Source organism: Tachypleus tridentatus, chromosome 7 (assembly GCF_004210375.1).
Source record: "Tachypleus tridentatus isolate NWPU-2018 chromosome 7, ASM421037v1, whole genome shotgun sequence".
Lineage (NCBI taxonomy): Eukaryota > Metazoa > Arthropoda > Merostomata > Xiphosura > Limulidae > Tachypleus > Tachypleus tridentatus.
In genome coordinates this window covers 159699391-159712821 of record NC_134831.1, presented here as the reverse complement: position 1 = coordinate 159712821, position 13431 = coordinate 159699391, and the positions used below count along the sequence as shown (strand labels likewise).

Below are 13431 nucleotides of genomic sequence, written 5' to 3'. Positions count from 1 at the left end.
CCTAACCCAAGTTGGTAAAACATTACGTAAATAACATTTTTGTTAATGTTACACTTTAGGTTAGATAAACATTATGTGAGTAACCTTAGTGAATATAATACAACAAAACAATACAACATATTAGTACTGGTAAATGTTACATACTAAGAGATATAAAGCATCTCGTAACTAATCTCTGTGAATGATACAAAGCTAGAGTGATAATTTTTGGAGATTCCTACACGTGAGGCTAGATAGGGCACCACGTGGCTGGGCACAGTGGCTCGTTTTAAGCTTATAAACGAAATAGACCACGTGTCACGTCACTTTACTGTACACTTGTCTGTTGTTATCTGCTACATATATTGATGTGGCCAAAATCACTCTGTGAGACGTTATTTGAAGGTTTTGTTTATTTTAAACATATTTTTAGGCATTAGCTGTATAAATTTGTGAGATATGCCAAAATCCAGTGGTACTGTCGGGGGCACAACAGAAGATACGCCGACAAATCGCTAAATAAGAATTATTTTCCATACATTAAATTTTTATTCCTATTGATCTTCTTAACCACGAATTGCTAAGCCTACTTTCATAGTTAACACAACAATCAGAGGAAAAGTAACACCTAAGTAGTAAACTGACATAATAGTTAACGTCACTAATGGTCACTTTATAATTTAAAGCCTCTTTTATTATGTAAGCGGAAATTAATTATTTACTAATTAATTAAAACCATTACCATTACTATGGAAAATACGCAGCGTATACTTGCATCAGCCTGCTATACTTCTCATTGATTACAAATGCAAATATGTAATTTTCGCGTACAGTTTCTTGCTTGGATAAGAACGTTGTTTCATAGTTTCAACATATGTGAATTACAATTAGTAAATGTACAATTATGTGTGTTATTTATGTACAATAATAATAATTATACCTCAGCTGGAAATAATTATTATACAGTTTCTTCGAAAACCTGAATAACAAAATAAGATATTTATCCAAACTCAGGATTAGTCCTAACACATTCTGTTAATTAAAATATTTACTTTTTTTTTGTTGAACTGTTATACAATGGGATATGTATATATAATACTTTCACCACTTCTTATTGATAGTTAATATTCTTAATACATATTATAATTTTTAATTTACAGTGTTCATTCTCTTTCTAAAGAAACTCCAGATTTCCGAAAGTATAATTACTTATGGTGCGTGCGTATCAAATTATTTAAGTATAATTAAAATTAATTACGCTTTTCCTCCTTAATAGGTGTATTTAAATGTATAATCACGAGCCCTCTGTTATCAACAGACTGATTCATACACCTATAGAGTTGAATGTAACTTCATAAAACATACAGATTTGGAATGCAACCAGGCTACTTTAAGGTCTGTTCTCCTTACAGAGCCGAATGTGTTTTCCTTCACTTGCACGTGTTCTACAACAAGTAAATATAAAATATGAACAATAAATTGTTCTCTTTAGTTTCATCGCTTGTGGTAATGTTTACACCAACTTCAAACCTTGAAATTTCCAAATAGACGATGTTTTTTGTTGTTTATGAAATATATAATCTTTACCCTGGTTGCTCTATGATTTTCTCTTCAGTGGCAAGAGCTGCATCTAATTACATGCAGGGTCACTCTAAATAAAAGTTGTTCATTACGACTACCAGGGTATAGTCACGTCTATTTTCTGCTTTAGAGATATCGTGGTCGCAGTCAAATTGACTATCTAAAATGTATCAATAAGTAAGATAAGATAACTACCATTTTGTAGTCGTGGATATGAAATTGACTATTAAGTAGTAACGATGATCTATTACTAGTCAGTTTGACTGAACCTTAGTCAATTTAAGCAATTAGTCGGTTTGACTACTTCCCAGTCAGAATGACCATTTCCCATTCTGTTTGACAACTTCCCAGTCACCTTGACTACTTCATAGCAGCACTGCTATGCTAGTCTTAAGGACTACTTTGTGGTCAGGAAGACCAACACTATAGACAGCATTAACTCATGAATTGACACTCTTGATGTTTTTTATAGCATTAAGGTGCAGTTCAAACGGATGACTGTATACATGCATTTTGTTCCATAAATACAACAATTGAAACGTGACCAGGGTTAAACTTTGCAAACATTTGTTTATTTCTTTATTTACTTTTATTTGTGAGGGGGAATAAATTTCTTTCACACAAAATAAATCCTACCTAAATAAATCTTATTTATCGACCACTACTATTTCTTCACTGTTTTATTTGACAATTGTGTTTTTGTATTGTTGTGTGCGTGTGTTGGAGTATTGGAATATGAAATCCAATAGTCAATATATTTATTATTACAATCCACAACGATCTAAGTTATGACTGAAATAAGCTTTCCCCACGTGGTTAACAATCGCGCTGACACTACACGTCCGAGAAATGCATCCGATTCGTCTAGTGGTGCGCAGCGAAAATCGAGTACAAATGGAAAGCAGCTATATTAGACGCGAGCGAGACTATCTCTTTTCCAGAGGGGTGTACCAGGTCGAGTTTATCTGAAGGCAGGAGTTCCTTGTGCAAGGAGGGCTGTAGATGTTATTTGTGGAGAGAGGTTGATCATTCCTCAAGGTGGTCGAGGGGGATTTAGGGGCTTACATACAACAATACATACACAGGGGGGAAGTGAAGACGGCACGGTCCACTCCTTAGCGGCAACCGAAGGTAGGGATGACACAATAAACCCAAAGGCGGCGGTGTAGGGGGGGGGAAGAAATCACACAGGTATTTTTTCGTCGCACATTGGAGAATTACGTATGACGTTTATATAATTTATAATGACCGAAACTCTTACTGACATTGCACAATTGCCATGCAACCGCACTGATGAAGAAAAGAAGAAATATTTTGCTATACTATGTTTCAATAAAACAATATATGAATATGAATGTTTAACTTTATAGATTAGTTGAAGTGAATCCATCCGTATTTTTTTGTACAACTCGTTTTGTGTAAACAAGGATGGTTGCCCGTTACATTGCGTAGGTCTGTACTACTGTAGTCTAGTAGTAGTAGAGTAGGAATATTTATATTTAGATAATGCTTTGAAGCAAGTATGAAATCGTAAACATTCCCCAGTCTTGACATCACAAATGCACATATTTGGTATCTTGAATGCATATCCTGTGGAAGAAGTAAAAACCTGCAATGATCCATGTTGCTGCTCTGTTAAATTTAGCACCAACTACACCGCTGCTGAAAAGTTTTGTTACGGCCACCGCTACACAGATGAAAATTGTATACTCATTAAAAGAGACCTCGTCTGTTATTATTTTATAGACATTTGGTAATGAAAGATGACATACGATAATACGTAAATAATAAATCCTTATTTTTAATAAATAAGCAAAGCTACAAATGCTAAAACGTACACACTTTATGCGATGTGTGTATTATGGCGGGATCCACTGACACAGCCAACAATAGAGTTACAAATGGGGACGGCATTATAAATCAATTGAAAACAGCGAAAAGTGAAACCTATATTGTGTTTAATGTGTGTTTCTTTAATTTAATATTACAAACTATCTAAAAATCTCTTTAGGTACAAAATGTATTTAAATTTTAAACTCTATACTTTGAAATCGAATGGTGCGAGATAAGAGTCAGCATCAGGCCGTACACTATGAATAGAAGGCCTGTGATCCTGCAAAATATTCCCCCCAACCCCTTTCCCTTGCTTGCTCCCAAAGAACTTTTCAGACTTTGGGTCCCTCCCATAATACATAACACATCCATACCAGTGAGAGAAATGTAGAATCCGGGAGATATTGCATCGAGTCAGGAGCAACCGAGTTGTGAAGTTAAAATAATAAAAAATGTACACCCTTACGAAAATCGGGGATACTATGGTTCACATATCAGCATGCGTATGCGCCTGCAGAGATTTCCTTGTGTTCACTCTACAGTCCACAATTCCTTTCGGATTTCTATTCAATTTGGTGAATATGTTAGTCAGGTTGAGGTCTGGCCAATGTTTTTGGCCACCCCCAAGGGGTTGCGGCAAGAATTTGCATTTTGAAGTACGTTTTTATTCGCTAGATTGAGAGCAAGTTCGAGGATACACCGTCAGTTCGCGGGCGACCGACATTTGCTAGTTGTAATTGTTGAAATTTATCATTAAATTTAGTTAAATAAATGATACATTTTACGTTCCAGAATGAAAACCCGTGATATTTGGATGCATGTCTTGCATAATATTTATTAATAGACAATGTGAAGTTTGGTAAACTTTGGAGTTAAACATGGTAGAACAGTCAGAAGTTTTCAATATTTTCCTTTGCATTAAATGTAATTATAAGGTTAGGCATTTTAGCAAGCTTCTTTCACATTTTTCTTTGGTTCATGAGCATAAGCCTGGATTTGTTGTCCCATGTGGGGTTAATGGATGTAAAAGACTATTCAAAAGCATCAGATGTTTGAAAAGACATATAAATAAAATCATGGATGGCTTGCTACTACCAGTATGCATGATAATGAAACTGGTGGTGAATGTGCCGAATACTTTATGGAACAGAGGTATAAAAACTCTGACAGTGATGAGGCAGTTGATGGTAATAAGGAGATGGTTGTCACAGACAAGCGAAGAACCTTAGTTAAAACAATTCTGCAGCTGCGTGAAAATGAAAAACATTGCTTACAAAACTACAAGTAATTTTTTAAAAAATTTGTCCTGTTATATTATGTTATATTATATGAACATTTATTCCAAACTATAAAAAGAACATTGATCAGTGAGTGGATTCCTAGAAATAGTATAGTTGCAGTGATGGAAGCTTACAAGAAAGAAAGTCTTGACTTTCATTCCATGATTGAAAATTTCACTGACCACAATAATTTCCAGTTTTACATTGAAGATAATTTGGCATTTGTAAAACCTTTTGAGTGTGACCTGGGAAATTGCTGGTAATGGGAAACATGACACAATGCAGTATGTTTCTTTACTAGATACTTTGAAGTGTTTGCTTAAACGTGATGATATTTTAGTCAGGTTGTTTATTCTCGCCAGTCAGCTGATGATTGTGTTAGAGATGTCGTTGATAGTGAACATTTCAAAAAACCATCCATTCTGGCAAGAAACTCCCCTTGCCCTTCAAATCATTCTCTATTTTGATGAGTTTACAGCTGTGAACCAGGCTGGAATACGAGCTCCTGCTTAAAAATATGATGCTTTCTACTATCAGTTAGACAATACTGAACCTGCTTTGAGATCTCGACTTCATTGTATATTCTTAGCAATCTAGGTGAAGAGCCAAAATGTAAAATACATGGGCTAAATACAGTGATGAGACCTTTGATCGAAGAACTATCTGTTCTTGAAAACATTGGTATTGACATTGTCAAACCAGAGGAAACATTCAAATTCAGAGGTGCACCTCTTGTTGTTGTTGCAGATAATTTGGGAAGCCATGCTATTGGAAGATTTCTTGAATCATTTTCTGCTCTCAGATCATGTAGATTCTGCATGGTAACTAGGGATGATTTAAGAAAGTTGACTGATATTTCAAAATGTTCAGAGAGATATATTGTATCCTATAATTACCAATTTTCAATGGTCGAAACTGAACCGACTTTGTCAAGTACATATGGGGTTAAAAAAAGATCGCCCCTGAACGTTCTGCAGCAGTTTCATGTGGAAAATGCTCTACCATCTGATATATTACATGACCTTTTTGAATCTGGCTTGATGTTAGAAATTTTAGTTTTACTCATAGATCAGTATGTCTTGTCTGGATACTTCAGCCTTCAGTACCTTGCAGGCAGAGTGAAGGAGTTCCACTACAAAGGAACTGCTAATAATCAATAGGCCTGATATTGTTATTTTGCGAGGGTCTGTACACATTAAGCAAAAAAGCTGTGCAAGTTTGGTGTCTCTTGAGGTTATTTCCATTACTGGTGGGTGATGCAGTGCCAGAAGGCAACAACAGATGGGAAGTTCTTTTGGCTCTGCTGGATATGGTAGAATTGATAATGTGTCCATCAATGTCATATGCAAGCATTGAATTTGTAAATGGCGTGATACAACAGTTACATTCTCTTTATGAAAAAGACTTTCCAAATAGAACTCTCAAGCCAAAGGGACATTTTACTTTGCATTACCCAGAGATGACCCGCAGATTTGGTCCACTGAGGAATGTGTGGACCATGATATTTAAGGCCAAACATAGTTTTTTGTTGATGTTGCAAGACGTACCAAAACAGGAGGAATCACGCCAAACTAATGGCAATGAGATACCAGTATAAACTCTGTTCACACTTGGAAAGCGGATTTCTTGGAATAGATACCTTTGACCTGACTAATCCTGTCAGATTGCCTGTGAATTCACTCGGTGAAGAACGAAACCTTGTCAGTGCATTTGTTGGGGAAGGCGATTTTGTCACTAAAGCATCAGGTTGTACAGTCAACTGCCTCGCATACAACACAGGGACAGTGGTTGTCAGTAGCTATGAATTCGACAGTCTTCAATTTTCTTCAGTGATCTCTTGCTTTGTTCTTTGGGGAAAACCTTTCTTGTATTGTCAAAGATACCAAACTGTTGATTATCACAGGTATCTCATGCTTACATTGTAGAGCCAATGAGAAGCTATGAACTTCTGAGCATTCCAGATCTTTATGATCATTACCCATTGCCCTGTTATGTGAACAAAGGTGAAAATGTGATCATCCTACATCACTACATTCGTGGCGATTGAATGATGACAACTTTTAAACAGAACTCGGTAATCAGTGGAATATTTTAACCTATTTTATGTAACTTGTTGTGTACCTTCCAGTGACAAATTTCATCAAAAGATTTAACATATTTTATGTAAATTTGTTTCTGCCTTTTTGTGACACATTTCACCACAATTTTCAAATAGACAGAACTTGTGTCCTATTAATATGTATCATGCATATTTGCACCAAAATCACCACTATCATCACCAACTATTGAGGTCAGACTACTTATATTTGCTTTCATCTTTTAAAGGCTACTATTTGTTAGGGAAAAAACAAATTACTTATTCAACTGATTTATACCAGTCCTGCTGATGTTAAATTTATGGAAATGTAATATATCTTTTTGGTGTTTTGTAGTTGTTCCTCAATGACAACTTTTCTGCATGTGTATACATATAGATCATTTTTGATCAGTACCATACTTTTAGATACCAGAGAGAAGCCTTTTTCCTACCACATTACCTACAATGAAATAAAAATTGTGGTGTCAGTGGATGACTTGGGATTGTTGCCCACTAAGATTTCTGACAATTTAATCTAGATGTAGATGCTACCAACTTGTCAGCTCAAGTGTACATGAAAGACTGACGGGAATGAGTGGATGTTCAATGGTCTGACATTCCAAAACCACGAGCAAAGTTACGCGTTTCTCTGGTTTCTAATGCTGGAGCCTCTGACGGAGAGATAGCTGTTGTGGTAAGTCGTTTGTAAGAATGCGCAACCCATTTAAATTTGAATGATTATAATCATTTCTGTAGTCATTGGATTTATGTAGTAATCACTCTGCAGAAATTTTATTCCGAATAAAAGAAGTAAAATTGTTCAATATACATTATTCAACATAGCACAATTACTGTTGTTTTTTGTTTTATTACAAATTTAGACCCGTTAAAAATTTATTTTTGATCAGAATCCACCGAACCCTGAAGTGTTTTCAAGCAAGCAGAGTGGATTTTCACCCGGTCCCAGTATTGAACAAATTCAGTCCATATCATCATGGTAGGATATGTCCTAATGAATGTCAAACAGATCTTTCAATCTGTTGGAGAAATAGTTTCATCTTTCATTTGAGACAATTAGGTCTTAGTTAGTATTTCACTGCAATCAGTCGACCCCAATTTGAAAGTGTTGTGAACTATTTGATATTTTCTTTGGTCAGCACTTTAGCATTCAAGCCTTGGCCAGTACCCTTTAAGCTGGAAAATTTGTCAAGTCTGCCTAGATCTACTGCTTTGCTGAGGTTTCCAACTATACCTTGTAAGTGTTGTGCAGTGAATACCATGTGTACCATTTCTGATTACAAGCGTGTAATTATATCTTTTCAGATGTCTTCATCTGTACTTGATAGCCTGCCCAACCTCTATTTTCCAGATATCCCACTTCAAGGCAGTATGACCAAGTAGTGGATGAAATATTCAAGCTCTATCCTCAGCTGTCAGATGCCCCAAATCTAACACCCCAAGGTGTTCGTGTAAGTACTATCCACATGTGCATTATGTTATGTTTGTTGTGAAATATATTTTTATCACAAATATATTCTTTTATCTATACATTTGACTTTATGAGCCCAAAAGCCAATGAGGTCAATAAAATTCGTCCTAAAGTGCATAACAGGAATGACCATATCACCACTTGTAAGGGTGTAAATGTATTCTGAAAGAAATATGTTCATTAGTTACAAAATAACTTAAATGGCATTTTTTTGTGTTGCATAATATTAGTGAAGAAACAAATGAAAATTTTGTGGGAAGTTATATTTTTTTAAATATACACAAGTACATATATTTACCAAGAAGTGGCTGTGGAAAATACTATTTTGATACTTTGAAATATTTGTTTTGTTTGTATACGATGTAACATGACTCAACTAACGAAACTCAACTAATTTGACGCTAAAAAAATACATTGTCAAGATGAACTCGTACAACTGATTTATTAACCAGTATGTATGACTTTCAGTTTCTCATATTAAACCTGAAAAATACCAAAAGTGGTTTAAAAGAAATACTGCTTAAAATAATTATAGTTATACCAAGGCAGTTTTGTTATTCATTCTCAATAGAACTAATTCTGTCAATTCTAATTGCAGAAGCTGTGGAGGATGAGGCTTCGTCAGAAATTCCAGAATAATAGAAAGTGGAAGGATTCATCATTGCCTATAGTCCAAGAAAGAAAGAAAAAGACGAAAACTGCAACAGATGAAACCCCATCTCCAAATCACATCTCAGAACAGAGGCTATATGGATTAAAGCAATACTTGTGTAAAAAGCCAGTTGGGGAGGATGAAACTTCCACCGAAAAACACAAGAAATTGATAAAAACTCGTCTGCATTGCAAAAAAAAGGTGATCTTTGTAAAGTGGACTTGCTTATGGACAAAACTCTGCATGATCATAGGAAGCTGGTCATTGACAACACTCCTGTCAATGAAATTATAGAGCATTATTATTTCCTTGTGGCATCAACAGCACAGCAACTGAATGAATTTAAGCGGCTAGGAAATAATGCAGAAAAAGGAGTGTCCAACTTTCTCTCTCAATATAAGGACTCAGTAAATTCTCACCTGCAGGACAGAAACATATCACCAGAAATTAATCCATTGCTAGCATTTCTTATGAAACAGTCCTCACACAAGCCTGATGTTACATCTAGTATTGCCGTTCTTGGTATCCATTTTCTTCTAAAAAAAAGTGAAAGTATCACGGTGGGTACTGAAGTTAAGGAACCTGCTGAGAGTGGTATATACATTCAATGTGGTTCAATTTCTCAGTTTTGTGATCAGGAATTCAAACTATATGTTAATGGCTTTGATATTTGTGCCACTGAAGATTTTGTGGAAGCATTTATTATGTATCTAGGGAGTTTTTATATCTTCAACTTTGCAATTCCAACAAAACTTAAGAAAACTTTCAACTTTGTTGAAAGACTTGTTCTGAAGCTCTATGATGAGTCCAGGAAAATAACCAAATCTGACAAAGATGAAGACAGATGTGTTCTTCAGTTGCTTGATGTGTTGAATGTCAGAAAACATAGGAGCGAAAAATCTGTCAAAACGTCCAAAGGTAAAGGAAGAAGATAGTGTCCAAAGCCATAAGGTTATATTAGATCTGGGAATAGTAACTTGTCATGTGCATTTGATCCAGGGTGAATTTGTGAAAACCAAGTGTAAAGTTCAGTTGTTTATTTTCAAATTGTTGCTGCATTTTGAATTTTATTTTGGTACATGTATACTGATGTACATTTGTGTTCAATTTAGAATAAAAATGGTGCTGCTAAAATGCATTTTATATTTTCAGGATGGTGGCAGGTTGCTGGGACTTAGGTTGAATCATCAGATGGCAGCGAGGTTGACTGCTTAATGATGGTTCTGCTAACCACAACTGACTGAAGATGGTATCTTTGCCTAACAGTGACATTACAGAGGTGGTCATGACCAGGTCAACATGACCTATCTTCCATGGTCGTTGGATAGTCGTAATGACAACAGTCCATTGTTACTTGATGGTCATAATGACAACTGCTCCTTGGACGAATAGAGTCACACTGACTATGCCATGACTACTCTGTAGTAGTTTGAGGGTAGGCAATGAGACTATTGTCAGGTAGTCAGCATTGGTCAGAATGACTACCTCACGAAAGTCATGACGCCTGTCATAGAGCAGTCAAATTTATTACCTGCCAGGTATCCCTGCCACCATCACCTGACTATTTTCCGACTACACAATAGTAAAAATGACTCATATTTAATGGTCATATTAGGTAATCATTGATTTTAGCGGCTACTTGGAGAGTCGTTTTTTGGCACTGCTTGACTACCTGATTTACTATTCAAAAGTCGTCCCCTTGACTAGTTCTTATTTTGAGTGGTCACATGACTTGCACTCTGCCATCTATGACATTTATGGTTAGGCTAGATAAAACACTATGTGACTAGTTTCAGTCAACATTATGAGTAAACCTAAACAAATCACAAGGGACTAGTTTCACTTAACACTATGAGTCAAACTAAATAAAACACCACATGACACGTCTCAATGAATGTGATATGCAGATCGAAGTAAAACACGACGTGACTAGTCACAGTCAACATTTTATTTAAACTAAATAAAACACGGTATGACTAGTCACAGTCAGCATTATACGTTAAACAAAGTAAAGCATGACGTGACTAGTCACAGTCGATATGTACCTTAAATTAAACAAAATACGACGTGACTAGTCACAGTCGACATTATGCGTTAAACAAAATAAAACACGACGTGACTAGTCACAGTCAACATTTTACGTTAAACTAAATGAAACACGATGTGACTAGTCTCAATCAATATGTTCAACTGTATAAAAACACGAAGTTACTATATCTACTATGAACACCACGTGAGTGACCACAGAATGGTTTTGTGGAACCAGAAACCAGTTGAGACATACTGGCCAGATAAAGCTTACATTCGCGTTTAACAACGTCGGGTTCTTTCGTTCAGCAAGCGTCTTTCATCTTCTTTGTTGCGTCTAGCAAAGTGAATGAAACAGCACGATCCTTTCCTGATAATAAGTATTCAATAAATCATTCCGTCTTCTGATAGCAAGCAGTCAGTAAATCACCTTGTCTTTGACTTCCGGCGACGTTCCTGATTTCCTAGATTTCTAGGGTAGAAAAAAGGAAGGAAAGGAAACGTACGCGATCCTGCACGTGAACACAAGAACTAAAACATTCGTACATGAGTCGTTCTGGAACAACAAAAAATATTTAACACTTGACTGTAAGCTGTTTCAAAAGTTTCCCAGCAATGATACTTATTCTAGGGATAAACTGCACACAACAACAGTAACATGTAAGATTTTAAGACGATTATGATGAGTAGCAATAAAATGTGTCTTACGTGATAAGCTCTCTTTTTCAGACTTCTGGGTAAGTTATTTATAGTTTTACAATACCGAACAATTCCAAACGAAGACTTCTTTTCTTTTGATTACTGTACAGCACAGTTAATTTTCAGATTATCATATGGTAAGTATACATGGTAATTTAGAGCTCTGGATAACCTCAACGTTCTTATCGTCAAAACTGTTCTTCGATTTACTGAATATTTTGTAACGTTGTGAGTTTTCTAAATAATAGTCAAATTCAAAGATGAAGCAGCTTTCTTTTCATATTACCGCACAATCCTCATTAGCGACAGTACTTGTCTTCAAAATACCGTACAATCAACATCATCGAGAGTGCGTGACTTCAAATTACCGTACCATCTATTAGATAAATGGTCCTTCTTACCGTACATCTTACAATACTGAATATTCACCAGTTTGTGTATCTTCAATAATTCATCCCCCATCCTCTTTGTGCAGACCTTACCTTTTGAATCAAATAAAAAACTGTGAGGTGAAAGTGTGTAGCTGAGTGGATAAGTTCTTTTATACATTAATGACAAGCATGATCCTAAATGATGAGGATCAAAGGTTATTCGTATGTCTATACCTTTTCCTATTGAATATTAGGATATCATACTGGTCAAGTATCATAAGCCACATTTTTAGTATCGAAGGTTAAAAATTAATGGTGTATTTAGTCCATCAGTATCAACCCTTTCTCTATTGGATATTACCTTAATCAGGAATAATCAACCACGTTTTTAATTGTGATGGTTGGATATTAATAGTGCACTTAATGTCTTTATAGTAACCGTTTTCTCGTTTCATGTTACCTTTGTCAGGTTTTACCAATGACGGATTTAATAATAAGGGTTAAAGTCTATTTGTGCAAACAGAACATTCATAAAATTGACTTCTATGTTGTATGTTAGTTAAGCAGGTTCTGAAGGTATTTCTTTAGTAATTATAAAAACATATGTATTTCTACGTAAATCATACAACAGTGATTACATTATACCAATTAGATATGTCGTATGTCGAGTACAATTGTGAGACGAATGTAAAGAAAAAATCCCGGATACGAAATGTAAAAGTATAAAAAATAAGTTTTATTATAAGACTAGCGAACCAGTCGGACCATGTCCTAAATTTAGTGGTCTCAAATAACACATAATACTTGAACTAATATTTTACACTTTTTCAGTTTAGTAATCATTGGCGCCGAAATATAAGTTTAATTTCGTTAACCGACTTACGAACGGTAGTTAGTAGGCCTAGTCATTTACCTGCTGTGATGGAAATCAGTTTCACACTTGGGTGTCGAATTTTGGGTGAAGATTTTAGCCTTTGTGCAAACCATTCGTTTGACACCACTTAGAAGATGGTGAGTCAATTGTATAGGTCAAGGGGTTTCGAGAAATTTTCCAAGGAGTGGGGTGAACATTTTTACGTTTGTATATACTTCAGGGCCGAGACAATTCGTTTGATGCGTCTTATAATTTTCCACAGTCAGCAGACCAGAAGGAGTCACGTGACTTACACAGACAGATACTGATTCTTATTAGACAAGTTTTTTTTCCTGTTTTAAAGTTACCCCTGTATAAGTGTTTCCACTGTAGAACAGCAGTAGGAAAGTATGAAACTGCTATTAAGATTGATTCTCATCTTGCTTATAAAATGTACTTGCTTTGTATTTATTAAACTGGAGTATTCCGTTTAACTGAAATAGCTACACTGATTTAGTTTTTTACTGGTTTGAAATCAAGGAAGGTTCACTTAACACGAGAAAAATGTTAAATGTTATGTTACGTTCGT

At 35.5% G+C, this 13431-nt stretch overlaps 1 protein-coding gene across 1 annotated transcript; it reads left to right on the top strand.

Moving 5' to 3' along the window:
- The first annotated feature begins 7977 nt into the window (after positions 1–7977).
- On the top strand, positions 7978–9886 carry LOC143258193 (sterile alpha motif domain-containing protein 3-like). The gene is made up of 2 exons (XM_076517197.1): positions 7978–8219; positions 8838–9886. The coding sequence occupies exon 2, from the start codon at positions 9119–9121 to the stop codon at positions 9824–9826; it is 708 nt and encodes a 235-aa protein (XP_076373312.1). The 5' UTR covers positions 7978–8219; positions 8838–9118; the 3' UTR covers positions 9827–9886.
- Positions 9887–13431: the final 3545 nt, after the last annotated feature.

Excerpts from the sequence above, each read along its gene's own strand:
- LOC143258193 (XM_076517197.1), top strand. The coding sequence starts at position 9,119 with ATGGACAAAACTCTGCATGATCATAGGAAGCTGGTCATTGACAACACT.